Source organism: Salvelinus sp. IW2-2015, linkage group LG17, assembly GCF_002910315.2.
Source record: "Salvelinus sp. IW2-2015 linkage group LG17, ASM291031v2, whole genome shotgun sequence".
NCBI lineage: Eukaryota > Metazoa > Chordata > Actinopteri > Salmoniformes > Salmonidae > Salvelinus > Salvelinus sp. IW2-2015.
Window position 1 is genome coordinate 15,610,610 of NC_036857.1, and position 24,179 is coordinate 15,634,788.

The 24,179-nt window shown below is 44.2% G+C and overlaps 1 protein-coding gene and 1 long non-coding RNA gene across 2 annotated transcripts in view; both read left to right on the top strand.

Moving 5' to 3' along the window:
* The window catches only part of LOC111977072 (semaphorin-3F), a 53,814-nt gene that overhangs the window by 20,623 nt on the left and 9,012 nt on the right, over positions 1–24,179 (top strand). Inside the window, exons 3-9 of the mRNA XM_024006356.2 lie at positions 21,675–21,835; positions 22,174–22,236; positions 22,370–22,489; positions 22,562–22,655; positions 22,766–22,885; positions 23,085–23,230; positions 23,942–24,056. Of these exons, the coding sequence (XP_023862124.1) occupies positions 21,675–21,835; positions 22,174–22,236; positions 22,370–22,489; positions 22,562–22,655; positions 22,766–22,885; positions 23,085–23,230; positions 23,942–24,056 (819 nt within the window). The remainder of the gene's footprint in view (positions 1–21,674; positions 21,836–22,173; positions 22,237–22,369; positions 22,490–22,561; positions 22,656–22,765; positions 22,886–23,084; positions 23,231–23,941; positions 24,057–24,179) is intronic.
* Positions 20,112–20,484, top strand: LOC139029047 (uncharacterized). The gene is made up of 2 exons (XR_011481297.1): positions 20,112–20,216; positions 20,316–20,484. It is a non-coding gene; the product is annotated as an uncharacterized lncRNA (long non-coding RNA).

The following is a 24,179-nucleotide window of genomic DNA, read 5'->3' on the forward strand; positions in this document are numbered from 1 at the left end:
CTCACTCACTCACTGTCTCACTCACTGGGTCACTCACTGGGTCACTCACTGTCTCACTCACTCACTGTCTCACTCACTCACTCACTGGTTCTTCTTCGCTAGTTTCTAGGAGCATAGTGCCTCGACATTTGTATCTCCACACCGTCCTATTCTGGGCCAGGTCCCAGCCTGATGTAGTGTTGAGTCCCAGGTTGTGTAGGTCGTACTCCAACTGGTCGACCCACCCGACTCTCGGTCTTCCTCTTGGGCGTGGCCAGTTGGGAGATGGGTCCTTGAGGATGAGGGTAGGCTCCAGAGGCAGGTTTGATCTGGCCAGGTGGCCAAACAGTTGGGAGTCGGGAGGCTCTGACGTCTTTCGCCGTATTGTGTTTGGGATGTGATCGCGCCATGTAATTCCCAGAATTCTGCGTAGGCACTTGCCGTCAAAGGCATCCCGGCGGATTGAGTTATTTGGGAGGTCCAAAAAAGTGATCTTGATTTAAATTCTACAGTAAGAAGTCAGACCAATCTGCTAATGAGAGATACTATTACTACACTTGGCAAAGTCCACATACTCTTTAAGTTGTTTCCATAGAAATGAGAACACTGATAATCTTCTGTCACACTTTATTCTAAGCAAGAAAGTTAACCTCTCTGGGATATTCGGAACGGTAGCATCCCACCTCGCCAACAGCCAGTGAAATTGCAGGGCGCCAAATTCAAAACAACAGAAATCCCATAATTAAAATTCCTCAAACATACAAGTGTTTTACACCATTTTAAAGATAATCTTGTTGTAAATCCAGCCACAGTGTCCGATTTCAAAAAGGCTTTACGACGAAAGCACACCAAACGATTATGTTAGGTCAGCACCAAGTCACAGAAAAACACAGCCATTTTTCTAGCCAAAGAGAGGAGTCACAAAAAGCAGAAATAGAGATAAAATNAGCCAAAGAGAGGAGTCACAAAAAGCAGAAATAGAGATAAAATTAATTACTAACCTTTGATGATCTTCATCAGATGACACTCATAGGACTTCATGTTACACAATACATGTATGTTTTGTCGATAAAGTTCATATTTATATCCAAAAATCTCAGTTTACATTGGTGCGTTATGTTCAGTAGTTCCAAAACATCCGGTGATTTTGCAGAGAGCCACATCGATTTACAGAAATACTCATAATAAACATTGCTAAAAGATACAAGTGTTATGCATTGAATTTTAGATCCACTTCTCCTTAAAAAACTTAACGGAAAAAGCACACCATGCAATAATCTGAGTACGGCGCTCAGACACAAAAATAAGCCATACAGATACCCGCCATGTTGTGGAGTCAACAGAAGTCAGAAATAGCATTATAAATATTCACTTACCTTTGATGATCTTCATCAGAATGCACTCCCAGGAATCCCAGTTCCACAATAAATGTTTGTTTTGTTCGATAAAGTCCATCATTTATGTCCAAATACCTCCTTTTTGTTCACGCGTTTAGTACACAAATCCAAACACAGTAGGCGCGGGCAAGTCCAGGCGAAAAGTCATATTACAGTTCGTAGAAACATGTCAAACGAAGTATAGAATCATCCTTTAGGATGTTTTTATCATAAATCTTCAATAATGTTTCAACCGGAGAATTCCTTTGTCTGTAGGAACGCAGCTAACTCTCACGGAAGCACGAGAGACTGAGCTCGTGGCACTCTGCCAGACCCCTGACTCAAACAGCTCTCATTCCCCCCTCCTTCACAGTAGAAGCATCAAACAAGGGTCTAAAGACTGTTGACATCTAGTGGAAGCCTTAGGAAGTGCAATATGACCCCGTAGACACTGTATATTCGATAGGCAATGACTTGAAAAACTACAAACCTCAGATTTCCCACCTCCTGGTTGGATTTTTTCTCAGGTTTTTGCCTGCCATATGAGTTCTGTTATACTCACACACATCATTCAAACAGTTTTAGAAACGTCAGTGTTTTCTATCCAAATCTACTAATTATATGCATATTCTAGCTTTTAGGACTGAGTAGCAGGCAGTTTACTCTGGGCACCTTTTTATCCAAGCTACTCAATACTGCCCCCCAGTCCCAAAGAAGTTAACAATAGCACTAGCAATTTAGGCATTCATTGGATATAGAGCCTACTGTCGTGACGTTGTATTAGTTAATGTGGCGACTGTTGCTCATCGAATGATTACAAGTTTCTAATTACGTGATTAACTGAATCAAGCAATTATTAACTCATTAACCTGGGGCACCATGGGAAAACTAGTTTTTATTGAGTTTGTATTTCCCAAATTAACTCAAAGAATATCGATTTTACCACAGCCGCTAATTAACCAGTTGCCTCTAACAGTCTCGCTCTGAACGTCGTATAGCCCGGGATTCTGCACGGACCCGGGTCTCACTAATGAATTAGCACCACACCAGTCTTAGTTGAATGTTTATTTACTAAAAAGCTAAAATGATGATAAAAGATACACATACAMAAAAACACACTCTAGGCCATGGGTGTCAAACTCTGGCCCGCGGGCCAAATTTGGCCCTTGGGGTAATTATATTTGGCCCGCGAGACAATACCAAATTACTACTAGAGCTGGCCCGCCGGTATTATACAGCGCATTCACCGCTAATACTACGAATCCCATAATGCTCTGCTGTTGTTTTCGCGCGCCAATCAGGACAGGACCCAGAAACGCCCTCTGTGACAGTAGTCATAGCAACATAGACGCTACAACTGTCAGCGCGCTATCCCTTCCCAAAAATGGCGAAAAGAAAGGCAGAAAACAGGAGCTTTCTGGACAAGTGGAGCAGAATATCTTTACATATGTAAAAGACAAACCTGTTGTCTTGTTTGTGGAGTCAACGTGGCTGTAAGTAAGGAGTACAACATTAGACGACACTATGAAACGAAACACCATGACAAATACAGGACATGGACATGACTAAAGGAGCCAGAAAGTGTGGAGATGAAAAGAAGTTTGGTTTTCACAACAGAATATGTTCAAAAAAGGCCACATCACAAGTGAGGCTGCTGTGAAAGGCTAGTTATATAGTGGCAGCAGAGTCGCAAAACAGCCCGGCCCTTTTAATGAGGAGAGTTCGTGAAAAAGTGCAATGATGAAGTTGTGACCTCGTATGCCCAGAGAAAAAGCAAGCATTTTCAAACGTGAGCCTGAGCAGGAACACAGTAGCTGATCGCACATGTGATCTTGCCACCAATCTGTATGACCAGCTGATGGAAAAGGGAAAGATTTCGTTGCGTTCCCCTCGCTGTGGATGAGGCTGCGAGCGCATCTGGAAAAAGTTTATTTTGGTATTTAAATTCAGAAGGCTGCAAATAGAAAAAGGCATACGATTTTTATTTAAATTTTATTTAATAAATGAATGCCATTGATGTGTTTTTTCATTTGAAATTTCGATTTTGCATGTCTCCACTATTAATGATATATTTGCGTATGGGATATAAGCGATGCCTTGTCCTCCATAGTTCGAATGTTAAAGCAAACTTGTTTGGGTGTCCATTATTAAAAAGGTGTCATTGTTTCAATGTTGGCCCGCCAACTTGGTGAATCAGGGCTTTTACTTTTTTGGCCCACTGTTAATTTGAGTTTGACGACCCCTGCTCTAGGCTATTGATTAGGCACTTAGTATAACGGGCCAACACATCTCGGGCGGGCGAGGTACCGCAATGCGAGTTTAAAAATGAGAGAGAAAGTACACAATAGGAATATTACATTTGCGGAATAATTGTCAGTCTATGGGCTCAACCCTAGCCTGTGCCCCAATCACTGCCGCTGTATTGAGTCAGGTACTATATTTGCTGTATATCTTGTGGAGCGGTTCTCCGTGATTTTCCCCGCTGTGGACCGTTCAAGCTTGCTCATGACGCACTTCCTCCTGACGCACCGCTCTGTTAGGTGTCCTCACGACACGAGTCCTGTCTTTGGCGGCTACTGGCCTGTGGCCTGTCCATTATGTCCTCGCTCTTGGGAAGGGCTTCGGGGACACAGATAGCTCTGTAGCTCAGAGTCACAGCGTAAAGAATGAAAGAGTGAGATACACGATTCGATGGGAGTTGAGGCTAGGTGGTTCGCTTGAATACACCCGCTTAGACACGCTACTCATCCGTAGCTTGGGTAGAAAAAGATTTCTTGTCTTCAACTTGTTGTGTTTTGGGTTCGTTGACCTTTTTAGACCTTTGGCTGCAGCTCGGGTCACTTAGTCATGTATGTTAATTCTGCACTCACAGGTTTTATACCCTTGGGTCAGAAGTGGGCGTAACACCTTCAGGGCAATTCTCTGGGGCCGTACCGAGTTTGAGGGGCAAGGTATAGATTTTACTAAATCCAATTTTAGAACAACTAACTTCAACATTTCATCTCTACCAAACATTCTCTTTGATTTGGACATTTTCACACAACGTACAATGTATAAACATCAAGCATATACGAGGAAACTCTTAACGTGTACAATTGTTTTCATAATAACGTCATCTATTAACCTTTAATAACAAAACAAAAATGACATACATTTTCATATCCATCTATCGTGCTGACCACCATTGTTAGTTGACGGAAACCATTGTTCAAAGTCCCTTTATTGCATGTTTACAGTTCTGAGACTTGGTCCTCCATAGTGAGAGGGACAAAAAATGTGGTCTGTGGCTTCAGAATTACCATGGGTGTGAGGGGTCATAAAACCCCACATCTTCAGACCCCCTAGATCTCTCCTGCTCTGTTGGGGTTGAGAGGAAATCTGGAGGGTCGTGGTCTCCTGTAACCTGACCTGATCAGGACAGTCATGACACTACCAAACTACTGCAAAGTTAGATTTTTTTCTACAAATTGTCTGTCAATCGACCTAGATTCAGATAATAGGTGACATAATGTGGTTACCTAATGGCTGTAAAATTTGTCCATTTTTTCTGTAAGTACAAATAGATGACTAGGATTGGCACCAGAGGCCTGGTTTTATTAACTTTATTTGTGAGCAGTCCTGATTCCTATAGCTCCGTTAGTCGTGTTTGCGAGTAGAAAATGTGACCACTTTTGTGCCTCACTAATAATCCTATAACAAGACTATCTTGGCAGCTTTTGGCCCTGGCACATTGGCACACACACACACACACACACACACACACACACACACACACACACACACACACACACACACACACACACACACACACACACACACACACACACCACACACACACACACACACACACACACACACACACACACACACACACACACACACACAGCCATCACAGCCATCACAGCCATGGCCAACTGGCAAACAAAACTAGATTCCACTGTGGTAAAGAAGGAACTCCTCCCAAACCTTGCTCTGTCTCCATCCAGTGCTGCTCTAACATACTGTAGATTGGGGCTAAGGCAGGATTGTTATTGTCAGGATGAGCCCAGAGGTGATATGAAGTGTATTATCGTTTTTTTAATCGCTTTGGATGCCATTTTCACAAGTATGTGGTGAATTTTCAAAACTCTTAGTACAAAACTCTGAGCTGGTAAGACTTGTAACGCAGCAAGTCTCATATTCGGAACTTTTTCTTGTGCATTAATTTTGTTTGAAGACATCTTTCACCGCACAACTATTGATCCAAAATATAAGTATACTTTGAAATACCATGACAACATTGATTTTAATCACCAAAACACATAATTATATCTTCTCAATTTAGTTATTTTAATAGCTAAAAATGCAAGATAAATGTTCCAAAATTGCCCTTTGAATGTAAGCACTGTCGTACTGTAAATTCAAGTAAATTACACTGTTTTTCATTAGGAAATAAACTTGCACTATCCATTAAAATGGACTGAAAATCAAATTTCTATCCCATGTTTAATCAAAGGTGTGATCATTGATGCAAAAAATACATGTATTGTTTAGACATAATTACAACATACAGTAATTATGTCTGACTGTGATCTAATGAAACAAATGAAAGAAATGAAAGAAACAATGTTAAGCAGGCACTAGTTTGCGTCAATCCTGTCTTGAGCATTTGGCTGTAGGTTCTCATTGACATCGCAGAACATGTCCTCATTCTTCATGCACCTGGGGAAAAAGCTTTTGGCATGGGGAATCCAAGCCTGACATAGAGTACCAGTCAAAAGTTTGGACACACCTACTCATTCAAGGGTTTTTCTTTATAATTACTATTTTAAAGATTGTAGAATACTAGTTAAGACATCAAAACTATGAAATAGCACATATGGAATCATGTAGTAACCAAAAAAGTGTTAAACGAGTCAAAATATATTTTAGATTTTAGATTCTTCAAAGTAGCCATACTTTGCCTTGATGACAGCTTTGCACACTCTTGGCATTCTCTCAAACAGCTTCATGAGGAATTATTTTCCAACAGTCTTGAAGAAGTTCCCACATATGCTGAGCACTTGTTAGCTGCTTTTCCTTCACTCTGTGGTCCAACTCATCCCAAACCATCTCAATTGGGTTGAGGTTGGGTGATTGTGTAGGCCAGGTCATCTGATGCAGCACCATCACTCTCCTTCTTGGTCAAATAGCCCTTATACAGCCTGAAGGTGTGTTTTGGGTCATTGTCCTGTTGAAAAATAAATGATAGTCCCATTAAGCGCAAACCAGAGGGGATGGCGTATTGCTGCAGAATGCTGTGGTAGCTATGCTGGTTAAGTGTACCTTGAAATGTAAATAAATCACAGACATTGTCACCAGCAAACCACCATCACACCTCCTCCTCCATGCTTTACGGTGGGAACCACACAAGCGCAGATCATCCGTTCACCTACTCTGTGTCTCACAAAGACACAGTGGTTGGAACCAAATATCTCAAATTTGGACTCATCAGACCAAAAGACAGATTTCCACCGGTCTAATGTCCATTACTCGTGGTTCTTGGCTCAAGCAAATCTATTTTTCTTATTGGTAGTAGTGGTTTCTTTTAGAGGTCGACCGATTAATCGGAATGGCCGATTAATTAGGACCGATTTCAAGTTTTCATAACAATCGGTAATCGGCATTTTTGGACACCGATCATGGCCGATTACATTGCACTCCATGAGGAGACTGTGTGGCAGGCTGACTACCTGTTATGCGAGTGCAGCAAGGAGCCAAGGTAAGGTGCTAGCTAGCATTAAATGTATCTTATAAAAAACAATCAATCTTAACATAATCACTAGTTAACTACACATGGTTGATGATATTACTAGTTTATCTAGCTTGTCCTGCGTTGCATATAATCGATGCGGTGCCTGTTAATTTATCATTGAATCATAGCCTACTTCGCCAAACGGGTGATTTAACAAGCGCATTCGCGGAAAAAGCACTGTCATTGCACCAATGTGTACCTAACCATAAGCATCAACGCCTTTCTTAAAATCAATACACAAGTATATATTTTTAAACCTGCATATTTAGTTAATATTGCCTGCTAACATGAATTTATTTTGACTAGGGAAATTTTGTCACGTCTCTTGCGTTCTGTGAAACAGAGTCAGGGTATATGCAGCAGTTTGGGCCGCCTGGCTCGTTGCGAACTGTGTGAAGACTATTTATTCCTAACGAAAACAGCCAACTTTGCCAAATAGGGGATGATTTAACAAAAGCGCATTTGCGAAAAAAGCACAATCGTTGCATGAATGTATCTAACCATAAACATCAATGCCTTTCTTAAAATCAATACACAGAAGTATATTTTAGTAAACCTGCATATTTAGTTAAAAGGAATCCAGGTTAGCAGGCAATATTAAACTGGGGAAATTGTGTCACTTCTCTTGCGTTCATTGCACGCAGAGTCAGGGTATATGCAACGGTTTGGGCCGCCTGGCTCGTTGCGAACTAATTTGCCACAATATTACGTAATTATGACATAACATTGAAGGTTGTGCAATGTAACAGGAATATTTAGACTTATGGATGCCACCCGTTAGATAAAATACGGAATGGTTCCGTATTTCACTGAAAGAATAAACGTTTTGTTTTCGAAATGATCGTTTCTAGATTTGACCATATTAATGACCTAAGGCTCGTATTTCTGTGTGTTATTATATTATAATTAAGTATATGATTTGATATTTGATAGAGCAGTCTGACTGAGCGGTGGTAGGCAGAAGCAGGCTCGTAAGCATTCATTCAAACAGCACTTTCGTGCGTTTGCCAGCAGCTCTTCGCTGTGCATCAAGCATTGAGCTGTTTATGACTTCAAGCCTATCAACTCCTGAGCTAGTTAGCGGGGTGCTAATAGCGTTTCAATCGGTGACATCACTCGCTCTGAGACCTTGAAGTAGTTGTTCCCCTTGCTCTGCAAGGGCCGCGGCTTTTGTGGAGCGATGGGTAACGATGCTTAGAGGGTAGCTGTTGTCAATGTGTTCCTGGTTCGAGCCCAGGTAGGGGCGAGGAGAGGGACGGAAGCTATACTGTTACACTGGCCTACTTCGCCAAACGGGTGATTTAACAAGCGCATTCGCGGAAAAAGCACTGTCGTTGCACCAATGTGTACCTAACCATAAGCATCAACGCCTTTCTTAAAATCTGCCTATAAGAACATCCAATAGTCAAAGGTATATGAAATACAGATGGTATAGAGAGAAATAGTCCTATAATTCCTATAATAACTACAACCTAAAACTTCTTACCTGGGAATATTGAAGACTTGTGTTAAAAGGAACCACCAGCTTTCATATGTTCTCATGTTCTGAGCAAGGAACTTAAACGTTAGCTTTTTTACATGGCACATATTGCATTTTTACTTTCTTCTCCAACCATATGTTTTTGCATTATTTAAAACAAATTGAACATGTTTGAACATGATTTTATTGATGTATTATATTAAGTTAAACTAAAAGTGTTCATTCAGTATTGTTGTAATTGTCATTATTACAAATAAATAAATACATTTTAAAAATCGGCCGATTAATCGGTATCGGCTTTTTTGGTCCTCCAATAATCAGTATCGGTATCGGCGTTGAAAAGTCATAATCGGTCGACCTCTAGTTTCTTTGCAGCAATTCGACCATGAAAGCCTGATTCATGCAGTCTCCTCTGAACAGGTGATGTTGAGATGTGTCTGTTACTTGAACTCTGTGAATAATTTATTTGGGCTGCGATCTGAGGTGCAGTTAACTCTAATGAACTTATCCTCTGCAGTTGAGGTAACTCTGAGTTTTCCTTTCCTATGGCGGTCCTCAAGAGAGCCAGTTTCATCGTAGCGCTTGATGACTGCACTTGAAGAAACTTTAAAAGTTATTGAAATTTTCCGGATTGACTGACCCTCGTGTCTTAAAGTAATGATGGACTGTCGTTTCTCTGTGCTTATTTGAGCTGTTCTTGCCATAATATGGACTGAGTCTTTTACCAAATAGGGCTATCTTCTGTATACCACCCCTACCTTGTCACAACACAACTGATTGGCTCAAATGCATTAAGAAGGAAATAAATTCCACAAATTAACTTTTAACAAGGCACACCTGTTAATCCAGGTGACAACCTCACGAAGCTGGTTGAGAGAATGCCAATATTGTGCAAAGCTGTCGTCAAGGCAAAGGGTGGCTACTTTGAAGAATCTAAAATATTTTGATTTGTTGAACAATTTTTTGTTTACTACATGATTCCATATGTGTTATTTCATAGTTTTAATGTCTTCACTATTATTCTACAATGTAGAAAATAGTCAAAATAAAGAAAAACCCTTGAATGAATAGTTGTGTCCAAACTTTTCACTGGTACTGTAGGTCCTGACTGATGTCATTGCATGCCTCATCCATGGCCAGAAGGACAGTGGTACAGATGATGGATCTTAATTTGAGCCAGGTTCACATATCAGGAAAATAATCCTGCAGCAACAGGAAATGTGAATTGTTACTGTATGTGGATTATAATTAATGAATATATTTGTAGGGGTTGATCATTTTTTTCTTTAGGGAAAATCAGGTTTAAATGTTAAAGTCGAAATTACAAACTTAAGAAGCCTTTTTAAACCTTGAATACACTACAAGTTTGCATTTCCTGCAGTGCAGGAAAATTCCTGCAACAACAGGAAGACCAAATTAAGATACGGCATATGTACACTCATGGGGAAGGCAATCATATATCTTCCACCTGTATTGTAATCATGTATTGTATTGTACTTCTGTATTGTAGTTGTCCTGTGGTCCTGGTGTTGCTAGCATGGCACTAGCAACACCAGTTGTGGGTTTGATTCCCACTGGGATCACATCTGAAAATATGTGGACTCCTGTTGTCACTTTGGATAAAAGCGTCTGCTACAGAAATTGCCTGGCAATTTTAGTAAAGTGCAATTTTAGTAAAGCAGTGTTACATATTTACTGTATAGGGGATGCATTTGTTACATAGAGCAAATCTCTGATATTGTCAATATCAGGTTTGTTCAAATATACTGTGAAGTAAAATCATAATAGTCATCATCATAATAGTACATTAGAGTATATATCATATTTTATATGTTTCCACTTTACAGGCCTACATTTTCGTTATATAGTTCTCCAAATCTGTAGTAGACAAATGTGTTTTTAAAATCTCCACTGTAGGTTTACCAAACTGTTAAGTGATTATCAATCAAGAGCAGTTGCATTAAGTAGTAAGTAGTAAAATGTATTTTAACAAATGAGAAGAGAATCATATCAAAAGTAATGTGATCATTGTATTGTTAAAGGCAATTACTTTATATGAACATGTACTGCAATGTGAAACATGTATTTCTAGACACTGATTAAGTTTGGTGAAAAAGTGACTGTGCGATATTGTGTGTTCATCAATTAACAATGTACTTTGAGTTTTGAAACAACTCCCTTTTTGATTATATTTTTTAAAACTTTTGTATGAAGAGTTGTGAAAAGGTACCACATATGTGTAAAAATTGGGGAAAAAAATGGTATTGACTGAATGATAATTATATAGGACCACTCATAGTGGTTGAACTTGACTGATAACTGACTCGCCCAGAACTCTTAACCGTACTGTTTGATGACTGACTTGCACACACGACCTCTAACATAATTACCACACTGATGTTACTGTATACATACGTCTTGTACTGTGATATAAAATAGATCCATTACAGCATTGGGAAGTAGGAACACTGGGGACACATACATTCTCAAATCAAATCATATTGTATTTGTCACATACACATGGTTAGCAGATGTTAATGCGAGTGTAGCGAAATGCTTGTGCTTCTAGTTCCGACAATGCAGTAATAACTAACGAGTAATCTAACCTAACAATTTCACAACAACTACCTTATGTAACAGTTTTGCTTCCTTCCCTCTCCTCTCCCCTACCTGGGCTCGAACCAGGGACCATCTGCACACATCAACAACTGACACCCATGAAGCATTGTTACCCATCGCTTCACAAAAGCCGCGGCCCTTGCAGAGCCAGGGGAACAACTACTTCAGGTCTCAGAGCGAGTGTCGTCACCGATTGAAACGCTATAGCGCGCACCACCGCTAACTAGCTAGCCATTTCACATCGGTTACACTCACCCCCCTTTTGACCTCCTCCTTTTCCGCAGCAACCAGTGATCCGGGTCAACAGCATCAATGTAACAGTTTAACTTCCGTCCCTCTCCCCGCCCCTACCTAGGCTCGAACCAGGGACCCTCTGCACACATCAACAACTGACACCCACGGAGCATCGTTACCCATCGCGCAACAAAAGCCACGGCCCTTGCAGAGCAAGGGGAACAACTACTTCAGGTCTCAGAGCGAGTGACGTCACCGGGCAGGTAGTTTGCCCCCGGTGATGCGTTGTGCAGACCTCACTACCCTCTGGAGATCCTTACGGTTGTGGGCGGAGCAGTTGCCGTACCAGACGGTGATACAGCCCGACAGGATGCTCTCGATTGTGCATCTGTAAAAGTTTGTGAGTGCTTTTGGTGACAAGCCAAATTTCTTCAGCCTCCTGAGGTTGAAGAGGCGCTGCTGCGCCTTCTTCACCACGCTGTCTGTATGGGTGGACCAATTCAGTTTGTCCGTGATGTGTACGCCGAGGAACTTAAAACTTACAACCCTCTCCACTACTGTCCCGTCGATGTGGATAGGGGGGTGCTCCCTCTGCTGTTTCCTGAAGTCTACGATAATCTCCTTTGTTTTGTTGACGTTGACATTCTGTGGTGTTGATTCAGTGCAAGGCCTGAAATATGACTACTATACCCCAAACACCTAGTGTTTCTAATCAAGTCTACAGTACACTCTCTTCACCATTCTGAGGATGTCATCTGCTATGCTTTACTTCAGTAACACTCCTGGTTTGACTGGGTTTTACACACATTGTTTTGGCAGTGCTTGTTTTCATATGTGTGTGAATAAGAGAGAGGGGAAAAGACTCAGTAGGGCCCAGAAATTGGATTCAGCAGTAGGTTGAGCAACTTGTCATGGTTAACCTCAGATTTATCATATTTGTTACGTAGTACAGTAGGCCTACAGATGCAGGATCTTTATTTGATCACCCCCAGGATAACTTTCCTGCATGCAGGACATTTCATACTTGTTGTGTATTTGAGGTTTAAAAAGGGATATTAAGTTTGTAATTTCCACTTTGAAATTACAGACTTGACTTTCCCTTATGAAAAATGTATCAACCCCTTGAAAAATGTCCATTAATTATAATCCACATACTGTAACAATTCACATTTCCTGTTGCTGCAGGATTATTTTCCTGCTGTAGCAAACTGGCTCAAATTAAGATCCTACATCTGTTTATCGTTATTATTATTCTCACATAATGCAAAGCTGTTGGTTAAAATATTAAGTTATTTGTTCCATTATTCGTTTTCGTAATTGTTTCATTTTTGCACGACACTCAGCATGACCTCGTGTCCCTAAAGCACAGGCGTGTTTCTGATTTGAAGTCACAACAACTACTGATATTTTGCTAGTTACAGTACTAGGTAGCTCTGCTAACGGGGGATGGCATTCAGTACATTTCTATTTAAGTGTATTTATTCTTTATTTTTTTCAGGGTAATCTATTGAGGCCAGGGTCTCATTCTCAAGGGCACCCTGATCACAGTAATACAACAATCAAATACAATGTGAAACAAAACAGCAATCAATACAATGTAAAATCAAAGAAAAATACAGCACAAAATGTAAGGAAAACTGTTACATTCCACAGTTAATGGGTCTTCAATCAACACTTTAAATTGCCCAAGCGGCACCAGAACATAGAAAATGTAATGACTTTTGTAAATTTTTCCAACAGTGAGGTACATTAAAACTAAAAGAGGATTTACCTCATTCGGTGTAGACCTGAGGTACCTCAAGAGTTAACCAACCCTTTGAACGGGTTTGGTAACTCATGTTTTTATACTTCAACAACTAAGATAGTTAAGTCGGAAGCTTGTGTAGTAGAGTTTTGTAAAGAAAAAGGGAACAGTGAAGTGGTCTACGGGACTTTAATGAGGACCAGCCAACCTTTTGATACAGAATACAGTGATGAGTATTACAACTCGGTGCTAGTATAAGAGTCAGTGTGGTTGCTCCGCCGTGGCAGAGAGGACCATCAGGCTTCAGCACCACTCAACACAATGGCCTCTGCCTGTGAAGCTGCCCACGACACATACACCTTATTGTTGGTTTGCCATGGGAAGGAGATCATTTGACCACTAACAGATGGMGGTCGGGAGGTGGAAAGTTAAAGGTCACTACAAGAAGTGTAGAAATCCTGGTCCCGTGTGGCTCAGTTGGTAGAGCATGGCGCTTGCAACGCCAGGGTTGTGGGTTCATTCCCCACGGGGGGACCAGGATGAAAATGTATGAACTTTCCAATTTGTAAGTCGCTCTGGATAAGAGCGTCAGCTAAATGACTTAAATGTAAATGTAAGTGTGATCCAGAATGAACCAGTTTGGAAAGATGGGCTACTGTAGTTCATATGGCATCAATGTGGCTGAAACAAATGTTATTGCTGGTGTTAAATGCTTGTGTTCCTAGCTCCAACAGTGCAGTAATATCTAACAATACACAACAATGCACACAAATGGCCATGTCCATCAGTGCTATCTTCCAAGAGAGAGACAACGTTGGATTCTCATTTTAATGATGGAGACGAATTATTAGATTGTGAGATTGTCGCTGCTTTACAAATGGAACATTGCTATGGGAAGTGAAATAATGTATAAGCGACTGTTCCCCTCTATCCTCTTACCACAAACCAGCGGAAACTATGTCTCAGACTATATAGCGCTCAGTGAATTTCATTTAAGTCGTCAACTCTGCATGACCTTTGCATGATTCTACTCTTAGGTGATGCAGTTGTATAGTAGTGTAGGCATACCCAACATATTGTAATTAAGTACATCTCAACATGCCTGTTTTGAGACTAGCCTTCCCTTCTCCACAGTGTAGAAACAGCCTCAGAGGGTCCATTAGTCCTGACCTTGATGGCCAGCAGGTGTGTCCTTTTTCAAACAGTCAGCCCTCTGTCCCACCCTTGCCCAAAGATAGTGGATTTTCGGGATAAACCCACTTGGAATGGGATGAGAGGAGCCCTGAGAATAGAAGCCCGCTGCCCTCCCTGTCCTCCCTACGCACACCGAGCGGCCGGAATCCCAGGCGCTCCGCGGAGCGGTGACGGACGGAATTCTACGGATTGTTTGCAGATCAGTCACACAGCTGCGAGAGAGACAGACAGACGGCCACACTTCACCACCTAGTTAGAGGGCCAGATAACGGCACCAAACACATTCACATGCCCCTCTCTGCTGCCCTCTCTCTTCTCTGATGTCCACAACTCACCATAGATTAAACACACCACACACACACCACACACACACACACACACACACACACACACACACACACACACACACACACAACACACACACACACACAACACACACACACCACACACACACACACACCCAACACACACACAACACCACACACACACACACACACTAAGGGTATGCATATACTCTCTGCGCAAATGTATGGTCATTCATGAAGATATATCTGCCATATATCTCAACTACAAAATATGCATTGTCATATACCTACGTAAATGTAGACCTAACAGGTCTGTGTGTTAACTAATATCCTGTCACGAATCCCGCTTCCTGAGTCTGTTTTTGCCTGTGTTCTGTCCTGGAGTGTTTTTTCCGGTGTCCTGGAACGCACCCTGTCTGGTTTCCGGGCGACATAGCTAGTTGAGGATCTCTGAGTACCCGCACCTGTATCCCATCACCTATCTGCACACCTGGTCCTGATCATCACCCCTCCACTTCATAAGCGCTGACCTGACATCCATTCCCTGCCGGATCGTTAGCCATGAACAGTATGTTGTGCCAGCGTATCAGCCTCCAGTTTGATAGAGTTTGTTTTGTTTTGTACGTCTTGCTTGCCTTGAACTTACCTCCGTTTTTTCTGTCTACAGTCATTCACCCGGAACACTCATCCCATCCCTACCTGGTCGTCGGTGACTTCAGTTACTTCCTTGGATCTGCTTACTCAATCCATCAACTCACTCCGCTGCCCGCTCCGCTTACTTGGATTTTTCTATCCATACATTTAAACTTGTAAATAAATACTCACCTTCGTCTTACTCTCCTTGTCCTGGTCTGCTTCTGGGTTCTACTTAGAGAAACGCGATGACAGAACGACTCCGGCAGGAATGGAAACCCAGCGGACCTGGACTCAGCGTTCGACATGCCATTACCCTCAGGGGAAATATGGACAACACAGCAACCGGCGCTACCAGGAGATAGCGATTTCCACGTCCAGAACTTCCTGCTAGGTTGGCGAGTATCCAGATCAGCTCAGTTTGCCGGCGGATTCTCCACCAACACTGTTTCACCCTTCTCAACCGTGCCGCTTCTGAAGGCGGTTTTCCTTCCGTGAGCCCAAGGTACACCGAACGCTGATAAATACGAAGGGGATTTGGGAAGATGCCGTTCATTTCTTATGCAGTGTGGTTTAGTGTTTGATCTGCAGCCCCACTCTTACGCCACAGACAAGGCTAGGATAGCTTTTGTTATTGAATTGCTGCGTGGTAGAGCTTTGGAATGGGCTTCAGCTGTTTGGGAACAACAGGACACCTGCATGGCGTCATACCAGGAGTTCACGGCAGAGATGAGAAAGCTTTTTGACCATCCAGTCCGAGGTAAGGACGCAGCTAAGCGGTTGTTCTCTCTTCGCCAAGGAGCTCGTTACGTGGCAGACTTTGTGATTGAGTTCCGSACATTGGCTGTGGAGAGTGGGTGGAATGAGGAGGCACTACAAGCGGCTTTTTACCAGGGGTTGTCGGAGCAACTCAAGGATGAGCTGATCTCCTGTCCGGAGCCTTGTGACCTGGACAGTTTGGTCGCATTATCTATTAGGGTGGATAACAGAGTTCGAGAGAGAAGGAGGGAGAAGCAGTGGGTCCGGTCCAATCAATCAGCTACTCGGTTACCATTCGGGTCAGGAGGTGGACCAGAAGGTGTTAATCATGTTTCCTCACACGGGATTAGTGGAGGTGTCCTGCCGCCAGATCCTGAACCTATGCAAGTGGGGCGGCACGGGTTAACTAAGGACGAGCGCCAACGTAGACGTGAGACCAACAGCTGCCTCTACTGTGGTAGCTCGGGACATTACATCTCCGTTTGTCCTCAGCGCCCGTTAAACTGCTCGGCTCGTTAAGTTTGGGAGGTTTGTTAGCGAGCCAGTTTCAACCTCTCAAGAGCCCTGTCAGACCTCGTTTTCCTGCTACCCTCATAAATAAGAATCAGAGTTTAGCGATTAACGCTTTCATCGATTCAGGTGCCGATGACAGCTTCATTGATGCCGACTTAGTGGAACAGCTGGGGCTTTCCAAGGAGCAATTACCGGAAGCCATTGAAGCAACCACTCTGAACGGYAGTRKTCTGGCACGGATCACTATGAGGACTGAACCGGTTAAGATGTTGTTGTCGGGGAATCATTCAGAGGTTATTTCTTTTTTCATTTTGCCTTCCCCCCCATGTACCTCTGGTTCTTGGATATCCCTGGCTAAGAGAACACAATCCTTCGTTCGATTGGGTGACTGGWAAGGTAACTAGTTGGAGCATTGAGTGCCATGCTAACTGCCTCAGGACTGCCTGTTCTCATGCTGTCCCCAGTCGGGTCAGTGAGTCTGCTCCTCCTGATTTGTCCCTGGTTCCTGAAACATATCACGAGTTGGGTGAGGTGTTCAGTAAGCAGAAGGCTCAGTCACTTCCTCCCCACCGACCTTATGATTGTACGATTAATCTGTTCCCTGGAGCTGCCTTTCCCAAGGGACGGTTATACAGTATCTCTCGACCTGAGCGGGAAGCCCTGGAGACCTACATAAAGGAGTCTCTTGCTGCAAGTCTCATTCGTCCCTCGTCATCACCCCTGGGAGCTGGATTTTTTTTTTTGTGAGTAAGAAGGATGGCTCTCTTCGACCGTGTATTGATTATCGGGGGTTGAATGATATTACGGTCAAGAACAAGTACCCCCTGCCCTTGATGAGCTCCGCTTTCGATTCTTTACAGGGTGCTACTGTGTTTACGAAGCTTGATCTACGCAATGCGTATCATCTGGTTCGGATCAAAGAGGGGGACGAGTGGTTGACTGGGTTCAATACACCTATGGGACATTTCGAGTACCAGGTGATGCCGTTTGGACTTTCCAACGCTCCAGCAGTGTTCCAAAGTTTGGTGAATGACGTGCTGAGGGATATGATCGGTCTGTTTGTGTTCGTTTACCTGGATGACATCCTGATTTTTTTCCAAGGAGCTTTCCAGCCACATCCAGCATGTTAAGCAGGTCCTGCAGCGGTTATTGGAGAACCGTCTGTTTGTGAAGGCAGAGAAGTGTGATTTTCACGCCCACACTACATCCTTCCTCGGGTACATCATCTCCAGGGGTGAGATCAAGATGGACCAAGAGAAGGTTCGGGCGGTTCGGGATTGGGCCCGGCCCGGTACGAGATTGCAGCTCCAGAGATTCCTGGGATTTGCGAACTTCTATCGGAGGTTTATCCGTGATTACAGCCGGGTGGCCGCCCCTTTAACTGCTCTGACGTCTTGCACCAGAATTTTCTGTTGGACTCCTGAGGCAGACCGAGCATTTCTGAACTTGAAGAGCCGATTCACCAACGCCCCGATTCTCTCTCAACCTGACACTTCCCGTCAGTTTGTTGTTGAGGTGGACGCATCTGATGTGGGGGTGGGCGCCATCCTGTCCTAGCGTAGCTCCACTGACGGTAAACTCCATCCCTGCGCCTTCTACTCTTGTCGTCTTTCACCAGCTGAGAGAAACTACGATGTGGGTAACCGGGAGCTTCTCGATGTGAAGCTTGCCTTGGAGGAGTGGCGTCACTGGTTGGAGGGAGCGGAGCAACCGTTTGTGGTCTGGACTGACCACAAGAATCTGGCTTACGTGCAATCGGCTAAACGTCTCAACTCCCGTCAGGCCAGGTGGGCTTTGTTTTTTGGACGCTTCAATTTTTCCCTGACGTTCCGATCTGGGTCGAAGAACGGCAAGGCGGACGCCTTGTCCCGGATGTTCTCCAAGACGGAGGAGAGTGGGGCCAAGACTGAGACGATTATTCCCCAGAACCTTGTCGTGGGAGCCGTTACATGGAGGATTGAGGAGGATGTGATGGCGGCCCTTCGGACGCAGCCCGGCCCCGGTAACGGTCCACCCGGTCGATTGTTCGTGCCTGAGTCGGTCCGTTCTGATGTCCTTCAGTGGTCCCACGCCAGCAAGATAGCTTGTCACCCTGGCGTTGCCCGGACTATGGTGCTACTGCGCAGACGATTTTGGTGGCCTGCCATGGGAGAAGATACCCGGCGGTTTGTTGCCGCTTGTCCTGTTTGTGCGCAGAATAAAAGTACCAATCGGCCCAGCTCTGGGCTTCTTCACCCCCTACCTATTCCCCGGCGACCTTGGTCGCATCTGGCCCTGGACTTTGTCACGGGGTTGCCCTCTTCTGTTGGGAACACGGTCATTCTGACCATTGTGGACAGATTCAGTAAGTTCGCTCACTTTGTCCCCATCTCCAAGCTTCCATCTGCCACTGAGACGTCCGAGATCCTTGTTAGGGAGGTTTTCAGGGTCCACGGATTGCCCAGTGACATTGTTTCTGACCGTGGTCCTCAGAACGATCCGGCCGAATGGAACCCACGGACCCTGGACTCCGTTCCGACATGCCTTACCCATCAGGGAAATATTTGCGACAACACAGCAACGGGCGCTACCAGGAGATAGCCGATTTCAGTCCAAACTTCTCTGCTAGGTTGCGAGTATCGCAGATCAGCTCTTAGGTTTGCCGGCGGGATTTCTCCACCAACCGGTTCACCCCTCTCAGCTGTCCGCTTCTGACGGTTTCCTTCCGTTGAGCGCCAAGGACCGACGCGCTGATAAATACGAAGGGGATTTTGGGAAGATGCCTTTCATTTCTTTATGGCAGTTGGTTTAGTGTTGATTGCAGCCCCACTCTTACGCCCACAGACCAAGGCTAGGATAGCTTTGGTTAGTTGAATTGCTGCGTGGTAAGAGCTTTGGAATGGGCTTCCAGTCTTGTTTGGGAACAACCAGGACACCCTGCATGTGCGTCAATACCAGAGTTCTACGGCAGAGATAGATAGAAAGCTTTTTGACCATCCAGTTCCGAGGTAAGGACCACTAAGCGGTTGTTCTCTCTTCGCCAAGGAGGCTCGGTACGTGGCAGACTTTGTGATTGAGTTCCGCAATTGGCTGTGGAGAGTGGGTTGAAATGAGGAGGCACTATCCTAAGCGGCTTTACCAGGGGTTGTCGGAGCAACTCAAAGGATCGATGCTGATCTCCTTGTCCGGAAGCCTTGTTGACCTGGACAGTTGGGTCGCATTATCTATTAGGGTGGATAACAGAGTTCGATGAGAGAAGGGAGAAGACAAGTGGGTCCGGTCCAATTCAATCAGCTACTCGCGTTACCATTCGCGGTCAGGAGGTGGACCAGAAGTGTTTAATCATGTTTCCTCAGCTACTGGGATGTAGTGGAGGTGTCCTGTCCGCCAGATCCTGAACCTAGGCAAGTGGGGCGGCACGGGTTTAAACTAGGACGAGCGCCAACGTAGACGTGAGGACCAAACAGCTGCACTCTACTGTTGGTCAGCATCGGACATTAACATCTCCGTTTTGTTACCCGCACCTGTATCCCATCAGCTATCTGCACACCTGGTCCTGATCATCACCCCTCCACTTCATAAGCGCTGACCTGACATCCATTCCCTGCCGGATCGTTAGCCATGAACAGTATGTTGTGCCAGCGTATCAGCCTCCAGTTTGATAGAGTTTGTTTTGTTTTGTACGTCTTGCTTGCCTTGAACTTACCTCCGTTTTTTCTGTCTACAGTCATTCACCCGGAACACTCATCCCATCCCTACCTGGTCGTCGGTGACTTCAGTTACTTCCTTGGATCTGCTTACTCAATTCCATCAACTCACCTCCGCTGCCCGCTCCGCTACTTGGATTTTTCTATCACTACATTTAAACTTGTAAATAAATACTCACCTTCGTCTTACTCTCCTTGTCCTGGTCTGCTTCTGGGTTCTACTTTAGAGAACCGTGACATATCCATGTCTTTTGAAAGGGTTACATTATATTTAAATGTGTTTTAGTACAACTAGGATGTTTCTTTCTTAACTCGAAGTAAACATTTTTGTTTTCCAAACACAAATGAATCCTCTTTTTTGGAACTTAGTGTGAGCTAAAAGAAGGTTCTGCTTCCATGTAGGTTTACAGTGAATACCTTTCAGATAAAAAGGTAAAAAAGATTCTCTCCATTGAGCATTGTCCAATGCCTGTTCCCAGAACCTTGGCCAGCGTACGACCGTGACCTTACACCACTACGGCTCAAGCTATTTTCACGTATTTAAAGTTTCGGACGGAGCCCAGACAGGTTAGCAGTTGGAAGGGCAGTAATACCTGGTGAGATCAAAGTGTGTCTGGTATGAGGCTAACGTGAGTCATTTATAGATACTCCCCCCAAGCCTTAATCGCCGAACTAACACCCACTCTCGTATAKTTGGAGGGTGGCATTGTCTTCACTCCCTCATAACCAGAATTTATGTCTAAAGTCAACGAGCTGCTCTCCCTGCACCCCCCTCCTGCAGGTCACATGAATATGAGGATTGAAATTGTCCGTCCAATAGAGATGTGCCATTATCCTGTGTTATGTTAGACGGTTGACCATAAAACACATTACTTTGGATTGTGGCGTGGTATCTATCCTCATTGTGGCGGGCCAGTAAATCTGAGCTAGAACCCAAACTAATAGAGACAATAAGAGACTTGATAGACACACAAAGAGACTCACACAAAGAGACACACACACACAGAACACACACACACACACACACAGACAGACAGCTGAACCCATCTCCCATCTTCAATCTCCACCTGCTTCAGTGCCTTGGCTCACCTCACACTTATAAAGAGGGAGGTGTTTGGCTCCCTCTACTGTTTAATGTGTCACGGTGCATTAACATTGTCTGTCCTTGATGCTTCTCAAGCCAAGCCCAATGTATTTCCTGTCCCCAAATGTATTCTGATCAAAATGAATGATGTCTGTCTGTCCGCCCATCTGTCTGTCTGTCTCTGTCTATCTGTCTGTCTGAATGTTTGTCTGCATGTCTGTCTCTCTGTATCTCTCTCTCTCTCTGTCTGTCTATGTGTCTGTCTGTTTGCCTCTCTTTGTGTGTGCTGGTCCAGAGCTGATGGAGACGCGGACGGCACGGCCCTTCTCCTTCTCCTTCAACACCAGTGACTACCGCATCCTGCACATGGACCAGGACCAGGGCCGTCTCTACCTGGGTAGCCGGGAGTACCTGGTGGCCCTGGACATGCACAACATCAACAAGGAGCCCCTCATAGTAAGAGCAAACACTATAATGACTCCTATGATAAATATTCCATAGAGATACATATTATACCTTATTAGATTTTCCTGACCAAGATGGCTGTCCTGTATTCATGTTTCCAGGATCCATTCTAGTGTTTTATTTAATTCTGTTGCCATTTGTAGGCCTATGAGTGCAAATAATAGTAACACTTTATGTCCACAGGTATAACACTTTATTATCTACTATAAGCATGTATGAGCCTTTGTGATATCATATTATAAGGCTTAGAATATGTTATGTCTCCATGTAGAGGCACCAGATCTGGCACCAGATTGGAAATGTTGCATTTTGTACTCTTCTTCCTTCAGATTCACTGGCCGGCCACTACCCAGAGGAAAGGAGAGTGTAGAATGACTGGAAAGGGTGGGCAGGTGAGTGCCCTTTACCTCTTGACTTTTAGCTTTGATGTATGAAAAGTGCTACACAAATGCTTTTGTTGTTGTTGTTGTATTTATGTAAAGTATGTACAGTGTATTGTAACTCTGTTCCCTCTGTACTAATCAGGGGGAGTGTGCAAACTTTGTGCGTCTGATTGAACCCTGGAATCGCACACACCTATACACCTGTGGCACAGGGGCCTATAAGCCTATCTGCACCTTCATCAACAGAGGATGGAGAGCAGAGGTACGGACACACACATGAACACAGACACACACACAAACATACCTACCTCCATGTATTATCCTCTCTGTGCAGGAGTACCTGTTTAGGTTGGTCCCTGGCTACGGGGACTCAGGGAAAGGGAAATGCTCATATGACCCTCGACAGGAGAACGCTGCGGCCCTTATCAGTGAGACCTCTTTTTATCTGTTCACCATTACAGTTCACACCACAGTCCTCCCTTATGGCACATATAGCCATTATCATAATCCATTGTGCTGTTTCCTTCCCTGTATACAGATGGGAATCTGTATGCAGGGGTCCACGTTGACTTCATGGGCACGGACCCGGCCATCTTTAGAACCCTGGGGGACAGACCTGCTGTCAGGACGGAGCAATATGACTCCCGCTGGCTGAATGGTGAGTTGGCCCCTCTGACTCACAGGTGACACACTGAGCAACCCATGACTACTTTTCCCTGAGAAAAAGTCAGCCACACCAGCTGTCTGTGCCTAGGTACATCACTTATATTTCTCTCTCTCTCTCGCTCTCTCTCTCTCTCACTCTCTTGCTTACCCTCCTTTCTCAAATGGACTAATCTCCCTCACTTCGTCTCCAGAGCCAGTGTTTGTTAAGATCCAGCAGATTCCTGACAGCTCCGAGAGGAATGATGATAAACTCTACTTCTTCTTCCGGGAGAAGAGTCTGGACGGTGCCGGGGGGGCCAGCCCCAGTGTCCTGGCCAGGGTGGGCCGAGTATGCCTGGTGAGAGACCCCCGTATATTTCCCCTGACCGCACAAACACACACGCACACAAACACACGTTTTGAAAAAACGTTATGAAATAGAAAATACACTGAGTATACCAAACATTAGGAACACCTTCCTAATATTGAGTTGCACCCCCCCTCTTTTGCCCTCAGAACAGCCTCAATTTGTCAGGGCATGGACTCTACAAGGTGTGGAAAGTGTTCCACAGGGATGCTGGCCCATGTTGACTCTAATGCTTCCCACAGTTGTGTCAAGTCGGCTGGATGACCTTTGGGTGGTGGACTCATTCTTGAAACACACGTGAAAAGCATGAAAAACCCAGCAGTGTTGCAGTTCTTGACACAAACCGGTGCGCCTGGCACCAACTACCATAACTCGTTATTTTGTCTTGCCCATTCATCCTCACACATACACAATCCATGTCTCAATTGTAAGGGATCAATAAGGGATCATAGCTTTCACCTGGATTCACCTGGACAGTCTGTCATGGAAATAGCAGGTGTTCTTAATGTTTTGTACACTCAGTGTAAGTCTTCATATTAAAGTTATGGTAATACCTTCGTTTCAAAGGATCTTCTCCCATTTTGTGCCCACTGAACACACAACCATTGGACCCTAGAATGCCAAATGGTGGTTGTGATGATATTGACTGATCTTGCAAATGTAAATGTGTAAATGATTCCAAACTTTGTTTCACCTCCCCAGAATGATGATGGGGGTCAGAGGTCACTGGTCAACAAGTGGACGACCTTCCTGAAAGCTCGGCTGGTGTGCTCAGTGATAGGGAGCGATGGTGTGGAGACCTATTTCGACGAGCTGAGTGAGACTGCTTTTCATTGCTACTGCATTGACAGCAGGCTGCAATTCAATCAATTGCAGATAAAGAAAAACCACAATGCTGCTTTACTCTGAATGTTTACAGCCTTTGGCCTTGTTTTGACAC